Source organism: Oncorhynchus clarkii, chromosome 16 (genome assembly GCF_045791955.1).
Source record: "Oncorhynchus clarkii lewisi isolate Uvic-CL-2024 chromosome 16, UVic_Ocla_1.0, whole genome shotgun sequence".
Classification (NCBI taxonomy): domain Eukaryota; kingdom Metazoa; phylum Chordata; class Actinopteri; order Salmoniformes; family Salmonidae; genus Oncorhynchus; species Oncorhynchus clarkii.
In genome coordinates, this window is record NC_092162.1 from 49,099,291 (window position 1) to 49,117,137 (window position 17,847).

The following is a 17,847-nucleotide window of genomic DNA, read 5'->3' on the forward strand; positions in this document are numbered from 1 at the left end:
TTAACCCTAGCTGAGTGTTAACCCACTAACTGTTTACCCTAGCTGAGTGTTAACCCTAGCTGAGTGTTAACCCTAGCTGTGTTAACCCTAGCTGTTTACCCTAGCTGAGTGTTAACCCTAGCTGAGTGTTAACCCTAGCTGAGTGTTAACCCTAGCTGAGTGTTAACCCTAGCTGAGTGTTAACCCTAGCTGAGTGTTAACCCTAGCTGAGTGTTACCCTAGCTGAGTGTTAACCCTAGCTGAGTGTTAGCTGTTTCCCTAGCTGAGTGTTAACCCTAGCTGAGTTTACCCTAGCTGAGTGTTACCCTAGCTGAGTGTTAACCCTAGCTGAGTGTTAACCCTAGCTGAGCTGTTTACCCTAGCTGAGTGTTAACCCTAGCTGAGTGTTAACCCTAGCTGTTTACCCTAGCTGAGTGTTAACCCTAGCTGAGTGTTAACCCTAGCTGAGTGTTAACCCTCGCTGAGTGTTAACCCTAGCTGAGTGTAAACCCTAGCTGTTAACCCTAGCTGAGTGTTAACCCTAGCTGAGTGTTAACCCTAGCTGAGTGTTAACCCTAGCTGAGTGTTAACCCTAGCTGAGTGTTAACCCTAGCTGAGTGTTAACCCTAGCTGAGTGTTAACCCTAGCTGAGTGTTATCCCTAGCTGAGTGTTACCCTAGCTGAGTGTTAACCCTAGCTGAGTGTTAACCCTAGCTGAGTGTTATCCCTAGCTGAGTGTTAACCCTAGCTGAGTGTTATCCCTAGCTGAGTGTTAACCCTAGCTGTTTACCCTAGCTGAGTGTTAACCCTAGCTGAGTGTTAACCCTAGCTGAGTGTTAACCCTAGCTGTTTACCCTAGCTGAGTGTTAACCCTAGCTGAGTGTTAACCCTAGCTGAGTGTTATCCCTAGCTGAGTGTTATCCCTAGCTGAGTGATATCCCTAGCTGAGTGTTAACCCTAGCTGAGTGTTAACCCTAGCTGAGTGTTAACCCTAGCTGAGTGTTAAACCTAGCTGAGTGTTTACCCTAGCTGAGTGTTAACCCTAGCTGAGTGTTATCCCTAGCTGAGTGTTAACCCTAGCTGAGTGTTTACCCTAGCTGAGTGTTAACCCTAGCTGAGTGTTATCCCTAGCTGAGTGTTATCCCTAGCTGAGTGTTAACCCTAGTTGAGTGTTATCCCTAGCTGAGTGTTAACCCTAGCTGAGTGTTAACCCTAGCTGTTTACCCTAGCTGAGTGTTAACCCTAGCTGTTTACCCTAGCTGAGTGTTAACCCTAGCTGAGTGTTAACCCTAGCTGAGTGTTAACCCTCGCTGAGTGTTAACACTAACTGTTTACCCTAGCTGAGTGTTAACCCTAGCTGAGTGTTAACCATGGCTGTTTACCCTAGCTGAGTGTTAACCCTAGCTGAGTGTTAACCCTAGCTGAGTGTTAACCCTAGCTGAGTGTTAACCCTAGCTGAGTGTTATCCCTAGCTGAGTGTTAACCCTAGCTGAGTGTTATCCCTAGCTGAGTGTTAACCCTAGCTGAGTGTTATCCTTAGCTGAGTGTTAGCCCTAGCTGTTTACCCTAGCTGAGTGTTACCTCTAGCTGAGTGTTAACCCTAGCTGAGTGTTAACCCTAGCTGTTTACCCTAGCTGAGTGTTAACCCTAGCTGAGTGTTAACCCTAGCTGTTTACCCTAGCTGAGTGTTAACCCTAGCTGAGTGTTAACCCTAGCTGAGTGTTAACCCTCGCTGAGTGTTAACCCTAGCTGAGTGTAAACCCTAGCTGAGTGTTAACCCTAGCTGAGTGTTAACCCTAGCTGAGTGTTAACCCTAGCTGAGTGTTAACCCTAGCTGAGTGATATCCCTAGCTGAGTGATATCCCTAGCTGAGTGTTAACCCTAGCTGAGTGTTATCCCTAGCTGAGTGTTATCCCTAGCTGAGTGTTAACCCTAGCTGAGTGTTATCCCTAGCTGAGTGTTAACCCTAGCTGTTTACCCTAGCTGAGTGTTAACCCTAGCTGAGTGTTAACCCTCGCTGAGTGTTAACCCTAGCTGTTTACCCTAGCTGAGTGTTAACCCTAGCTGAGTGTTAACCCTAGCTGAGTGTTATCCCTAGCTGAGTGTTATCCCTAGCTGAGTGTTATCCCTAGCTGAGTGTTATCCCTAGCTGAGTGTTAACCCTAGCTGAGTGTTAACCCTAGCTGAGTGTTAACCCTAGCTGAGTGTTAAACCTAGCTGAGTGTTTACCCTAGCTGAGTGTTAACCCTAGCTGAGTGTTATCCCTAGCTGAGTGTTAACCCTAGCTGAGTGTTTACCCTAGCTGAGTGTTAACCCTAGCTGAGTGTTATCCCTAGCTGAGTGTTATCCCTAGCTGAGGGTTAACCCTAGCTGAGTGTTAACCCTAGCTGTGATTAGTTAGTTGATTCCCTTTCTGACATATTTAGCTGGCAGAGAGAAAGGACAGAGGTAATATATTATAATACTGTCAGATATCCCACTCTGATCATTGGATCAAGGTCGTATGATCTGACCCCGCTGCACACGCTTTTTGTCCAATTGCGTTTATCACTTGGCCTCATTTGTTTAATTGGCGTTTGCGGCCCACACTCTGCGTGTTGGTGTTGGGGGCGGCTGGGCCTGTACGTGACTGACGCCCGGCTTACATTAAAGGAGAGTGGATTACATTGAGCCCTCTCTCTCAGAAACGTAAGATAGGTCGAGGTCTTAACGAGCTGACGGTGGGACGTCATGTCCTTTAGCATCACCTTGGACGCTGAGACTTAACCCCTCTGTATTCTGCCTTGTCAGCGGTTTTTCACCCACTCTGGAACTGGCACCCAATTTCTCCTGTTGGAATACGGTGTCTTCCAGAGTAACATCTGTTAAAGCTGGAACAGAAATTAAGAATATAAACGTTCTTAGTGACTGCAGTGCAGAGGCCAGTTACACTGTGCTCCGCCCAAACTTCCACGCTTAATTTGACATGTTGAAACTTCCCCAAACTAAATGTTAAACTAGCCCTGCTCATTCAAGCCATACAAAGACCTTCTCCTCCCTTTCCCCACCGTTCGCTGTGTTCTTCTCTCTTTTTTCTTTCCCTCCCTCCCTCCCGCCCTCCCTCCCTCCCTCCCTCCCTCCCTCCCTCCCTCATTTCGTGAATCACAGTGAATTACCCGTCTCTGCCAGACTGCCCGAGAATGCCCAGCTTTGCCCAGGTGTAAAGTGGAAATGTTCATGTAATTAAATAATTCATTTGGTTCAGTTTAATTAGCACAGCGCTACTTTTTAGCTTTGCCGTGTCAAATCAGATTATCAGGCAGGGCTGCAGCGGGCGGAGGGATACGCAGTCTCCTTTGAAATCCTGTGTCCGTCCGTCTGTGGAGCGCCGTGCCTGCTGTTTGTTTTTCACCCTACCTCTCTCTCCCTCTCCCTCTCTCTCTCTCCCTCTCTCTCTATCTCTCTATCTCCCTCTCTCTCTCTCTCTCCGTCTCTCTCCCTCTCTCTCGATCTCTCCCTCTCTCTCCCTCTCCCCCTTTCCATCTCTCTCTCTCTCCCTCTCTCTCTCTCTCTCTCTCTCTCCCTCTCTCTCTCTCTCTCTCTCTCTCCCTCTCTCTCTCTCACTCTCTCTCCCTCTCTCTCTCTCTCTCTCTCTCTATCTAGCTCTCTCTCTCTCTCACCCCCCCTCTCTCTCTCTCATTTCCTTCTCTCTACCTCTGCTTCCTCTCTCTCCTTTTCTCTCTGTCTCTCTTCACTCTATTTTCTCTCTCTCACGCACTCTCTCTATTTATCTCTTTCTCTCTCTGCTCTCTCTCCATCTTTCTCTCCCTACGCCACAGACGCATATGACATTACGAGGAACCTGCTATCCTTCTCTATTTCTTTCTGAAAGATAATCATTCCTGCTGTTAATTCCTAATTCTTTCAACAGCATAATTCTGAGTATTAGTGCCACCCCCATAACAAGGTGTTTTCATTTCTTAGTTAATTTCTTGTTTTTCACCCAACAGCATGAAGGTATTGAAAACAAAGTTATTCACACAACAATGTAACTGTTAATGCCTGTGAGACGAAACGTCATCTCTCCTGTGTCCTCTCTCTCTGTTTCTCAGCCCACCTGTATAAGTGCTATGCGCTGAGAGACAGCTGTGGGATGTGTCTGAAGGCTGACCCCAGGTTCGAGTGTGGCTGGTGTGTCCAGGAGAAGAAGTGTTCTCTGAGGCAGGAGTGTGCCCCGCTGGACAGCAGCTGGATGCACCCCACCGCTGGCAACAGCCGCTGTACACACCCCAAGATCACTAAGGTGAGACTGTGTGTGTGTGTGTGTGTGTGTGTGTGTGTGTGTGTGTGTGTGTGTGTGTGTGTGTGTGTGTGTGTGTGTGTGTGTATGCGTGTGCGTGTGCGCGTGTGTGTGCTTCATATAACACTTCCTGCTTTGTAGCATCTACAGATGAAACATTTTGTCTCACACAGGCCAACATGTCACAAATATTCCGACTTCAATTCATTATTCCACAATTATGCTTTAAGATACAAATGTCAAATATGTCAATTCTTCCCTCAAAGGATCATTCTATGTATAACATTTTGTTAAAAATTCCCAAAATCATGGTCTTGTTAAGTACTAGTTTCATCATGAATCATCCAATTATTACATAGAAATGCTGTTTTTTACACCTTTATAGGTAATTGTGTCATTTGGTAGTGATCTCAATTCAATTCAAGGGGCTTTATTGGCATGGGAAACATGTGTTAACTTCTTACGAAGCCCCTCCTTCGTTGCCCGGGCGGTGTGTTTGGGATCATTGTCATGCTGAAAGACCCAGACACGTTTCATATTCAATGCCCTTGCTGATGGAAGGAGGTTTTCACTCAAAATCTCACGATACATGGCCCCATTCATTCTTTCCTTTACACGGATCAGTCGTCCTGGTCCCTTTGCAGAAAAACAGCCCCAAAGCATGATGTTTCCACCCCCATGCTTCACAGTAGGTATGGTGTTCTTTGGATGCAACTTGTCCTCCAAACACGACGAGTTGAGTTTTTACCAAAAAGTTCTATTTTGGTTTCATCTGACCATATGACATTCTCCCAATCTTCTTCTGGATCATACAAATGCTCTCTAGCAAACTTCAGACGGGCCTGGACATGTACTGGCTTAAGCAGGGGGACACGTCTGGCATGGCAGGATTTGAGTCCCTGGCGGCGTAGTGTGTTACTGATGGTAGGCTTTGTTACTTTGGTCCCAGCTCTCTGCAGGTCATTCACTAGGTCCCCCCGTGTGGTTCTGGGATTTTTGCTCACCGTTCTTGTGATAATTTTGACCCCACGGAGTGAGATCTTGCATGGAGCCCCAGATCGAGGGAGATTATCAGTGGTCTTGTATGTCTTCCATTTCCTAATAATTGCTCCCACAGTTGATTTCTTCAAACCAAGCTGCTTACCTATTGCAGATTCAGTCTTCCCAGCCTGGTGCAGGTCTAGAATTGTGTTTCTGGTGTCATTTGACAGCTCTTTGGTCTTGGCCATAGTGGAGTTTGGAGTGTGACTGTTTGAGGTTGTGGACAGGTGTCTTTTATACTGATAACAAGTTCAAACAGGTGCCATTAATACAAGAAACGAGTGGAGGACAGAGGAGCCTCTTAAAGAAGAAGTTACAGGTCTGTGAGAGCCAGAAATCTTGCTTGTTTGTAGGTGACCAAATACTTATTTTCCACCATAATTTGCAAATAAATTCATTAAAAACCCTACAATGTGATTTTCTGGATTTTTTATTCTCATTTTGTCTGTCATAGTTGAAGTGTACCTATGATGAACATTACAGGCCTCGCTCATCTTTTTAAGTGGGAGAACTTGCACAATTGGTGGCTGACTAAATACTTTTTTGCCCCACTGTATATGTTGAAGAGGGTGGGGCTTAAGCTGCATCCCTGTCTCACCCCACGACCTTGTGTGAAGAAATTTGTGTGTTTTTTGCAAATTTTAACCGCACACTTGTTGTTTGTGTACATGGATTTTATAATGTCATATGTTTTACCCCCAACACCACTTTATATCAGTTTGTATAGCAGACCCTCTTGCCAAATTGAGTCAAAGGTTTTTTTTAAATCAACAAAGCATGAGAAGACTTGGCCTTTGTTTTGGTTTGTTTGGTTGTCAATTAGGGTGTGCAGGGTGAATACATGGTCTGTTGTACGGTAATTTGGTAAAAAGCCAATTTGACATTTGCTCAGTACATTGTTTTCATTGAGGAAATGTGCGAGTCTGCTGTTAATGATAATGCAGAGGATTTTCCCAAGGTTACTGTTGACGCATATTCCACGGAAGTTGTTGGGGTCAAACTTGTCTCCACTTTTGTGGATTGGGATGATCAGTCCTTGGTTCCAAATATTGTGGAAGATGCCAGAGCTAAGGATGATGTTAAAGAGTTTTAGTATAGCCAATTGGAAATTGTTGTCTGTATATTTGATCATTTAATTAAGGATACCATCAACACCACAGGCCTTTTTGGGTTGGAGGGTTTTTATTTTGTCCTGTAACTCATTCTAGGTAATTGGAGAATCCAGTGGGTTCTGGTAGTCTTTAATAGTTGATTCTAAGATTTGTATTTGATCATGTATATGTTTTTTCTCTTTATTCTTTGTTATAGAGCCAAAAAGATTGGAGAAGTGGTTTACCCATACATTTTGGATAGATAATTCTTTGTGTTGTTGTTTGTTTAGTGTTTTCCAATTTTCCCAGAAGTGGTTAGAGTCTATGGATTCTTCAATTACATTGAGCTGATTTCTGATGTGCTGTTCCTTCTTTTTCCGTAGTGTATTTCTGTATTGTTTTAGTGATTCAACATAGTGAAGGCGTAGACTCAGGTTTTCCAGGTCTCTATGTTTTTGGTTGGACAGGTTTCTCAATTTCTTTCTTAGATTTTTGCATTCTTCATCAAACCATTTGTCATTGTTGTTCATTTTCTTCGGTTTTCTATTTGAGACTTTTAGATTTGATAGGGAAGCTGAGAGGTCAAATATACTGTTAAGATTTTCTACTGCCAAGTTTACACCTTCACTATTACAGTGGAACGTTTTACCCAGGAAATTGTCTAAAAGGGCTTGAATTTGTTGTTGCCTAATTGTTTTTTGGTAGGTTTCCAAACTGCATTCCTTCCATCTATAGCATTTCTTAATGTTACTCAGTTCCTTTGGCTTTGATGCCTCATGATTGAGTATTGCTCTGTTCAAGTAGACTGTGATTTTGCTGTGGTCTGATAGGGGTGTCAGTGGGCTGACTGGGAACGCTCTGAGAGACTCTGACTCATAGGAGTCCCCTCGAAGCCTACCATTGACTATGTACATACCCAGCGTGCGACAGAGCTGCAGGAGTTGTGACCCGTTTTTGTTGGTTATGTTGTCATAGTTGTGCCTAGGGAGGCATATGTGGGAGGGAATGCTGTCACCTTTGTCCCCCTGTGTGCTGAGGGTGTCAGGTTCTTGTCCGGTTCTGGCATTTAGGTCGCCACAGACTAGTACATGTCCTCCTGCCTGGAAATGATTGATTTCCCCCTCCAGGATGGAGAAGCTGTCTTCATTAAAGTATGGGGATTCTAGTGGGGGGGTATACAGTGCCTTGCGAAAGTATTCGGCCCCCTTGAACTTTGCGACCTTTTGCCACATTTCAGGCTTCAAACATAAAGATATAAAACTGTATTTTTTTGTGAAGAATCAACAACAAGCGGGACACAATCATGAAGTGGAACGACATTTATTGGATATTTAAAACTTTTTTAACAAATCAAAAACTGAAAAATTGGGCGTGCAAAATTATTCAGCCCCCTTAAGTTAATACTTTGTAGCGCCACCTTTTGCTGCGATTACAGCTGTAAGTCGCTTGGGGTATGTCTCTATCAGTTTTGCACATCGAGAGACTGAAATTCTTTCCCATTCCTACTTGCAAAACAGCTCGAGCTCAGTGAGGTTGGATGGAGAGCATTTGTGAACAGCAGTTTTCAGTTCTTTCCACAGATTCTCGATTGGATTCAGGTCTGGACTTTGACTTGGCCATTCTAACACCTGGATATGTTTATTTTTGAACCATTCCATTGTAGATTTTGCTTTATGTTTTGGATCATTGTCTTGTTGGAAGACAAATCTCCGTCCTAGTCTCAGGTCTTTTGCAGACTCCATCAGGTTTTCTTCCAGAATGGTCCTGTATTTGGCTCCATCCATCTTCCCATCAATTTTAACCATCTTCCCTGTCCCTGCTGAAGAAAAGCAGGCCCAAACCATGATGCTGCCACCACCATGTTTGACAGTGGGGAGGGTGTGTTGCTTTTACGCCAAACATAACGTTTTGCATTGTTGCCAAAAAGTTAAATTTTGTTTTCATCTGACAAGAGCACCTTCTTCCACGTTTGGTGTCTCCCCCAGGTGGCTTGTGGCAAACTTTAACCGACACTTTTTATGGATATCTTTAAGAAATGGCTTTCTTCTTGCCACTCTTCCATAAAGGCCAGATTTGTGCAATATACGACTGATTGTTGTCCTATGGACAGAGTCTCCCACCTCAGCTGTAGATCTCTGCAGTTCATCCAGAGTGATCATGGGGCTCTTGGCTGCATCTCTGATCAGTCTTCTCCTTGTATGAGCTGAAAGTTTAGAGGGACGGCCAGGTCTTGGTAGATTTGCAGTGGTCTGATACTCCTTCCATTTCAATATTATCGCTTGCACAGTGCTCCTTGGGATGTTTAAAGCTTGGGAAATCTTTTTGTATCCAAATCCGGCTTTAAACTTCTTCACAACAGTATCTCGGACCTGCCTGGTTTGTTCCTTGTTCTTCATGATGCTCTCTGCGCTTTTAACGGACCTCTGAGACTATCACAGTGCAGGTGCATTTATACGGAGACTTGATTACACACAGGTGGATTGTATTTATCATCATTAGTCATTTAGGTCAACATTGGATCATTCAGAGATCCTCACTGAACTTCTGGAGAGAGTTTGCTGCACTGAAAGTAAAGGGGCTGAATAATTTTGCACGCCCAATTTTTCCGTTTTTGATTTGTTAAAAAAGTTTGAAATATCCAATAAATGTCGTTCCACTTCATGATTGTGTCCCACTTGTTGTTGATTCTTCACAAAAAAATACAGTTTTATATCTTTATGTTTGAAGCCTGAAATGTGGCAAAAGGTCGCAAAGTTCAAGGGGGCCGAATACTTTCGCAAGGCACTGTAGGTAGCACACAGGAGGACATTTTTCTCTGTTAAGATCATTTCCTTTAGAATTTCTAGCCAAATGTAAAATGTTCCTGTTTTGATTAATTTAATGGAGTGAGTTAGGTCTGCTCTATACCAAATTAGCATACCCCCTGAGTCCCTTCCCTGTTTCACACCTGGTAGTTTGGTGGATGGGACTACCAGCTCTCTGTAACCTAGAGGGCAACCAGTGAGTCCGTCTCCTCTATACCAGTTTTCTTGCAGGATGACAATGTCTGTATTACCGATTTCTTTGGTGAAGTCCGGTTTCCTGCTCTTTAGGCCAAAGGCAGATGACCTCAGACCTTGGATATTCCAGGATGATATAGTGAAGGCTTTTTGTTCCATAAAGTGTCCAATGTTGTTGGTCGTGGTTTGGTCTCAGGCCAGTAAGTGTGAGCAGAGCCTGCTTAGCATCTGGTACATGCCATTGTCTTGGGCGAGTGTAAGAGTGGGGGTTGGTTCTGTTTGCCGCTCACTACCTGGGCTAATGTGGGACTTCCATGTTGAGGCCCTCTTTGCGGGGGTGGGGTACATGGGGTGGGCAGGAGTGGCATAGGTCTGAGGGGGCCTAAATGGGGTGTGGTCATGGTTGACGTGGGGGGGTGTTGATTGGTTGGGGTGGGGGTGTGGATGTGTCTGGGGGTGCTGTGGTCTGGATGTAAGTCCTCTTGGCGTGGGTCCTCTATGTGTAGGTCCATGGGGGGGTCCTGCAGGTCTTGGAGGGTGTCTCGCTGGTCTGGGTGGGGTGTCTATTGATCTGTTGCTCCTGTGTGAAGTGTTGGGGATAAGTTTGAGAGCGATGTCCTTTAGAGTCCGGGCAAAGGTGGGCACTGCTGCCTTGTAGAGGTGGACCTGGTCATAGAGGCTGTTCAAGTCCAGGGTGGAGTGGTGGGCCAGGAAAACATTTGGTTTTGAGGCACAGTCACGGGAAATACTTGTGTTTACCCGCTGTATTGTGGCAGGGTGGAAGTCTTTTCGTGGTAGCAGGGTGGAGATAACCACTTGTGCGTTGGGGAAAGTAGAAGAAGCCTTTTCAATCACTCCCTTCAGTGCTGTGGCCACCCTTTCCTGCTGTGCTCTCAGGTCGTTTGTGCCTGTGTGTATTATGATGTGGCTAGGTAAGCCTAGTTGGTCCTCAGACAGAAGGTCTAGGGCGCGCTGGGTGTTTGGACACCAGAGTTTAGACACACTGTGTTTGGGAAAAAAACAATTTTCTTCTATATATTTCCCATTTGATCTCGCTCTCGCTCTCTCTCTCGCTCTCTCTCGCTCTGTCTCGCTCGCTCTCTCTCTCTCTCTCGCTCTGTCTCGCTCTCTCTCGCTCTCTCTCGCTCTCTCTCGCTCGCTCTCTCTCGCTCTCTCTCTCTCGCTCTCTCTCGCTCTCTCTCTCACTCTGTCTCTCTCGCTCTCTCTCACTCTCTCTCGCTCTCACTCTCGTTCTCTCTCGCTCTCTCTCGCTCTCTCTCGCTCGCTCTCCCTCGCCCTCACTCGCTCTCTCTCACTCTCTCGCTCTCTTGCGCTCTCTCTCTTTCTCTCACTCTCTCTCGCGCTCTCGCTCTCTCGCTCTGTCTCTCTCACTCTCTCTCTCGCTCTGTCTCTCGCTCTGTCACTCTCACTCTTGTTCTCTCGCTCTCACTCGCTCTCTCGCTTTCTCACTCTCGCTCTCTCTCGCGCTCTCTCGCGCTCTCTCTCGCTCTTTCTCACTCTCTCGCGCTCTATCTCTCGCTCTCTCTCGCTCTGTCTCGCTCTCTCTCACTTTCTCTCACTCTCTCTCGCTCTCTCTCTCGCTCTCTCTCGCTCTGTCTCGCTCTCTCTCTCGCTCTCTCTCTCTCGCTTTCTCTCGCGCTCTCTCTTTCTCTCTCTCGCTCTCTCGCTCTGTCTCTCTCACTCTTGTTCTCTCACTCTCGCTCTCTCTCGCTCTCGCTCTCTCTTGCTCTCTCTCTCTTGTTCTCAGTCGCTCTCTCGCTTTTTCCTCACTCTCTCTCTCTATCGCTTTCTCACTCTCGCTCTCTCTCTCGCGCACTCTCTCTCGCTCTCTCTTGCTCTCTCTCTCGCTCGCCCTCTCGCTCGCTCTCTCGCTCGCCCTCTCGCTCGCTCTCTCTCACTCTCGCTCTCTCTCTCTCTCTCTCACTCTCTCTCTCTCTCTCTCTCTCTCTCTGAAATGGCACCCTATGTTCATGAAAGCTCAGAGGCACCTGTTCTGTGATATGGTTGTAATAAACAGACGAGGACCTTGACTCTGTCCTTGTTAACTCATTTGTGTTATTATGTTATGTCAACCTATACTAACGACAACTTCAACAACTCTCTTTCTCTTTTTCACATTGTCTCCGTCTTTCTCTCTCTCTCCCCTCTCTCTTTCTCTCTCTCTCTCCCCTCTCTCTTTCACTCTCTCTCCCTCCCTCTGTCTGTTTCTCTTTATTCATATGATGGGGATTGTGTGCGTCAGTATATTAGCAGGTGGATTAGCTTGTAATTTCATTTGGAATATTCAAGTATTTAACCAGGAATTTCCAGCTCTTTCTTTATTGCACTAGGAGCCCCAGAGTGGTGAAAGTAATTGAATTCTCTTTCTCTTCCTCCTCATTGTCTGTCAATAAGGAGCATCTCATGAATTTTGACTGACGTCTCGACTGCTAGTCGATACTCAGAGGGCCCAAACATCCCACCCTCCCTTTCCAATCCATCACAAACGGGTCTGAATGGGGAAGACAAAGCGTCAGAATGAGATGAGCCTACGTCTGATAAGGGGAGGGGAATACAGACTCCCCAGAGTCCCCCCCTAGTATCTCTCCCCCATAATAACTAACTAACTCTCCCTCTCTCTCTCCCTCTCCATCCCTCTCCACAGGCTGGTGTGTGTGTGTGTGTGTGTGTGTGTGTGTGTGTGTGTGTGTGTGTGTGTGTAAGCTGCTCAGATAAATATTATATCAGAGTGAATGCTGGGAGGGAGTGGGAAGGGTGGGTGTTCCTGAGCGACTCATTATGTTTTTATCCTCCAACCCCCTTGTTAGAGAGCATCGCTGATTAAATATACATCTGTTGTTCTGCTGTGTGTGTGAGAGTGGAGTCTTGTTTTATTCACATGACGAGGGGGATGTGAATAGAGAGAGAAGTGGATTGAGAGGGTTGTACAGAAGGTGAAGAGGTACAGGAGGTGGAGCTCAGCACATTGAGTTAGGGATTCTTCCGAGTATGATCTAGTATGTTCCCGCTGTGGCTAAGATACATCGCCAACAATCAGTACTTGTCCATGTTTCAATCCAAGTGGAACAATGTGGTATTCCACTGTATAAGTGGGCTCTCGTTTGTCCCTATGCACATGATCTTCCTCTCTGTATACATACAGTCTCTCTCTCTCTCTCTCTCTCTCTCCATCTCTCTCTCTCTCAATATATATATATATATATATATATATACATTTGAAGTCGGAAGTTTACATACACTTAGGTTGGAGTCATTAAAACTCATTTTTCAACCACTTCACAAATTTCTTGTTAACAAACTATAGTTTTGGCAAGTCGGTTAGGACATCTACTGTGTGCATGACACAAGCAATTTTTCCAACAATTGTTTACAGACAGAATATTTCAGTTACAATTCACTGTATCACAATTCCAGTGGGTCAGAAGTTTACTAAGTTGACTGTGCCTTTAAACAGATTGCGAAATTCCAGAAAATGATGTAATGGCTTTAGTAGCTTCTGAAAGGCTATTTGACATCATTTGAGTCAATTGGGGGTGTACCTGTGGATGTATTTGAAGGCCTACCTTCAAACTCAGTGCCTCTTTGCTTGACATCATGAGAAAATCAAAAGAAATCAGCCAAGACCTCAGAAAAGAAATTGTAGACTTCCACAAGTCTGGTTCATCCTTGGGAGCAATTTTCAAACACCTGAAGGTACCACGTTCATCCGTACAAACAATAGTACGCAAGTATAAACACCATGGGACCACGCAGCCGTCATATCGCTCGGGAAGAAGACGCGTTCTGTCTCCTAGAGATGAACGTACTTTGGTGCAAAAAGTGCAAATCAATCCCAGAACAACAGCAAAGGACCTTGTGAAGATGCTGGAAGAAACAGGTACAAAAGTATCTATATCCACAGTAAAACAAGTCCTACATGTATATCAACATAACCTGAAAGGCAGCTCAGCAACGAAGAAGCCACTGCTCCAAAACCGCCATAAAAAAAGCAAGACTACGGTTTGCAACTGCACATGGGGACAAAGATCGTACTCTTTGGAGAAATGTCCTCTGGTCTGATGACACAAAAATAGAACTGTTTGGCCATAATGACCATCGTTATGTTTGGAGGAAAAGGGGGAGGCTTGCAAGCCAACTTATTGTGGGAAACTTGTTGAAGGCTACCCAAAACTTTCGACCCAAGTTCAACAATTGAAAGGCAATGCTACCAAATACTAATTGAGTGTATGTAAACTTCTGACCCACTGGGAATGTGATGAAAGAAATGAAAGCTGAAATAAATCATTCTCTCTACTATTATTCTGCCATTTCACATTCTTAAAATAAAGTGGTGATCCTAACTGACTTAAGACAGGGAATTGTTACCAGGATTAAATGTCAGGAATTGTGAAAACTGAGTTTAAATGTATTTGCTATGGTGTATGTAAACTTCTGATTTCAACTGTCTCTTTCTCTCTCTCTTTTTCTCTCTCTTTCTCTCTCTCGTTCTCTCTATCTCTGTCTCTCTCTTTCTCTCTCTGTCTCTCTTTCTCTCTCTTTCTTTCTCTATCTCTATCTCTTTCTCTGTTTCTCTCTCTTTCTCTATCTCTCTTTCTTTCTCTTTCTTTCTCTCTCTTTGTTTCTTTCTCTCTCACTTTCTCACTCTCTCTCACTTTCTCTCTTTCTCCATTTCTCTCTTTCTCTCTCTTTCTTTCTCTCTTTCTGTCTCTCTTACTTTCTCTCACTCTATCTCTTTATATCGCTCTCTTTCTCTCTCTCTGTCTCTCTTTCTCTCTCTTTCTCTCTCTCTATCTCTGTCTCTCTTTCTCTCTCTTTCTCTATCTCTCTCTGTTTCTCTCTTTCTCTCGCTCTTTCTTTCTCTTTCTTTCTCTCTCTTTGTTTCTCTCTCTTTCTCTCTCTCTCTTTCTCTCTCTCTCTCTCTTTCTCTCTTTCTCCGTTTCTCTCTTTCTTTCTCTATCTCTTTCTTTCTCTTTCTTTCTCTCTCTTTGTTTCTCTCTCTTTCTCTCTCTCTCTTTCTCTCTCTTTCTCTCTTTCTCCGTTTCTCTCTTTCTTTCTCTATCTCTTTCTTTCTCTCTCTTTCTGACTCTCTTACTTTCTTTCACTCTATCTCTTTCTATCTCTGTCTCTTTCTCTCTCTTTCTCTCTCTTTCTATTTCTGTCTCTCTTTCTCTCTCTTTCTCTCTCTTTCTCTCTCTTTCTTTCTCTATCTCTATCTCTTTCTCTGTTTCTCTCTTTCTCTCTCTTTATCTCTCTCTTTCTCTCTCTTTGTTTCTCTCTCTTTCTCTCTCTCTTTCTCCATTTCTCTCTCTTTCTCTATCTCTTTCTTTCTCTCTTTCTGTCTCTCCTACTTTCTCTCACTCTATCTCTTTCTATCTCTGTCTCTTTCTCTCTCTTTCTATTTCTGTCTCTCTTTCTCTCTCTTTCTTTCTCTATCTCTTTCTCTGTTTCTCTCTTTCTCTCTCTCTCTCTCTTTCTCTTTCTCTTTCTTTCATTCTCTTTCTTTCTCTCTCTTTCTTTCTCTCTCTTTCTCTCTCTCTCTTTCTCTCTCTCTCTTTCTCTCTCTTTCTGTTTCTGTCTCTTTCTCTCTCTCTCTTTCTCTCTTTTGCGCTCGCTCTCTCCTCTCATTCTGTCAGGGAGTGTGTCTGTGTGTGTGTGGGGGGGGGGGGGGGTCATGTGAAGTAACCCCTCTGAAACCAATTAAAGCACACTACTTCACTGTTTTAACTCTCATTGGCAGAGTTCAGTGTTCAGAGGCTAGTGTTTTCCTCGTGCCAGGTCCTAGGGGTTCCTAGGAGTAGGACAGTCAGACTCTAGAAAGGCTATATAACACAGAAGCCTCGGATGGTCTCAGACAATGTGTGTGTCTCACAACCTACTGAAGGTGCTACACCATTCATTTTGTTTTTGTTGTTATTGTGGATATAAGAGTCGCCCCTCAGCCTCACAACAACCCCCTCACTCCCCCATTGTCAGGGTAGGTTCATACCGTGTTTGTCTGCTGTACTGTTTCTATCGGCCCTGCTGTCCTTCCCTAAACAGAGCCCATTGCCTGCTGACAACCATCCTTCACCAGCTTCTTCTGGAACACATTAACAACCCCGTTTATAGCCTGCCTCATGTTGGCCATGTCGCCTTGGTTCCCAGTCCAACCACAGCAGTGTCACGCTGCTTCACACAGGCCTTTAGCTACCACTACCATGTCATCATGTGGTAGAGGGATAGCTCTGGAGCTGGGTGAGGTTAGTCTGCTGTGAGTGCCTGGCCTCGGGGGTTGCTCCTGTGGCCACTACAGAACCCAGGCATGGCCAGCCAATGAAACGCCACCATGCCTCGGGACATGCCAGGGTGCCGTTTCCCCGACATGCTCTGCCCAGCCAACCATGTGGTGGAACAGGCAGCCAGTGAGATTACCCATAATTACCTTGTGATGGTTGTTAGAGGCCGCCTCCCGGATGCTGCCGCCTCACATCAGTCACCATGTTTGTTTTGTCATGCCACACCTGTCCTCGTTACGGGGAGTAATTTGGCTAAATAAATCACATTATGGCGCTGCTGTGTGGCACGTTGCTACGAAGCAGTGACGAGGGAGCCGGCGTAATATGTTTCAGTTAGGTGGACAAGAGGCCTTTCGCTGTGCGCCGCACAAGGTTTTTCTGGTTTTCAAAGCGGAGAGGTGATTTTTCTTCATTAAAACATGGCTGGCTGGATTATGGTGTTTGGGTGAACAAGAGAGAAAGGGAGAGAACCTTACTGTTGTTACACATCCCCTGCTGACCATTCACAGACTTCTCTCTCTTCTCTCTCAGTCGCCTTTGGTCTGCGCTGCCTACACTGACAATACAGCAGTTGGCCTCACCTTGCCTCTCAGTGGCTTCTAACCAGACAGTCATTGATCTCCCCTCCCTGTGTTGCAGCTGTTTCCGGAGACGGGGCCGAGACAGGGGGGCACCAGGCTGACCATCACGGGGGAGAACCTGGGCCTACAGTTCAGAGACATCCTGACAGGAGTGCGTCTGGGCAAGGTGCCCTGTATCCCCATTGAGGAGGAGTACATCAGCGCTGAGAGGTGAGGAGGCTCAGCTGCCTGGCTCTCACCACTTTCATATTACCATCGCCCCTCCCTCTACACCTGTGCTCTGTGTTCAACCTCCTCTCCTCAGTGTATATCTCCTGTCCTCCTTCTTGTTGACGTTGTCTTTCTCTCCATCTCTCTTCACCTGTCCTTTGGCTCTCTTTCTCTCAGTGTCTATTGTTTCCTCTCCCCATCTTGAGTATCTTCCTTCCTCTCCTGTGATATTCGCCTCCCTGCTCTACTCTATTCATATAGATCAAACAATATATCCAAACGTCGGGTTGATGGCGAATGCTCCTTTAAAATTGGAGGATTCACTACGCAAATATCAGACACCTTTACAGTCGGTTACAGCTGACCTCACGGGTGAACGCTCATGTGAATCCCTAACTCCCCTATCCCTCCCGCCATCTCTCTCTCGCCGAACCTTCCCTACCCTCGCCTCTTCCACGTACAGAATTGTGTGTTTGCTAAATGATGCCACGGGCTACCGGGTGCAGGAGGCCAACGTGGAGGTGTGTGTGAGGGACTGCCTTACGGACTACAGGGCCCTCTCACCCCGGGCATTCACCTTTGTGGTAAGTCGTAGCCAGATGACACACTAGATGGATCCTTACATTAGACTGAGTATTGATGATTTTGTTTTTTGCTCATCTAAATGTATAAACATATGTGTTATGGTTTACTTCCATCTCCAGACACCTTTCTTCACTCGAGTGCTGCCTGCTCAGGGTCCTCTCTCTGGGGGCACCAGGGTCACCATTGAGGGCAACCACCTCAACTCCGGCAGCTCTGTGTTTGTCAACATCGGACGCCACCCCTGCCACTTCAAAAAGTGAGTGTCTGTCACTGTCTGTCTCTCTGTCTGTCCACCTGTCTCTACTTAGCTCTCTGGACCAAGTATTACCACAGTGGGTCCACCATGCACAGTGCTGTACATTTACTGTCTATCTAAGGAATAGTGAGGGAGTCAGACAGCCATCGTCTGCTCTGCATTGCAGCTGAGAGGGAGGTAGAGACCAGCCAGGGAGTGTGAGTTCCAGGTTCCTGACAGAGGGAGTGAGGGGAGATACAGGGGGAGTGAGGGGAGATACAGGGGGAGTGAGGAGAGATACAGGGGGAGTGAGGAGAGATACAGGGGGAGTGAGGGGAGATACAGGGGGAGTGAGGAGAGATACAGGGGGAGTGAGGGGAGATACAGGGGGAGTGAGGAGAGATACAGGGGGAGTGAGGAGAGATACAGGGGGAGTGAGGAGAGATACAGGGGGAGTGAGGGGAGATACAGGGAGTGTGAGTGCCAGGTTCCTGACAGAGGGAGTGAGGGGAGATACAGGGGGAGTGAGGGGAGATACAGAGAGTGTGAGT

General features: G+C 45.8%; 1 protein-coding gene across 2 annotated transcripts in view; it reads left to right on the forward strand.

Annotated features, from left to right (window-relative positions):
- The window catches only part of LOC139368642 (plexin-A1-like), a 304,007-nt gene that overhangs the window by 253,258 nt on the left and 32,902 nt on the right, over nt 1-17,847 (forward strand). For both annotated transcript variants that reach the window (XM_071107765.1, XM_071107766.1), the window contains exons 12-15: nt 4,071-4,261; nt 16,325-16,476; nt 16,940-17,060; nt 17,181-17,317. In XM_071107765.1, coding sequence (XP_070963866.1) covers nt 4,071-4,261; nt 16,325-16,476; nt 16,940-17,060; nt 17,181-17,317 — 601 coding nt within the window. The remainder of the gene's footprint in view (nt 1-4,070; nt 4,262-16,324; nt 16,477-16,939; nt 17,061-17,180; nt 17,318-17,847) is intronic.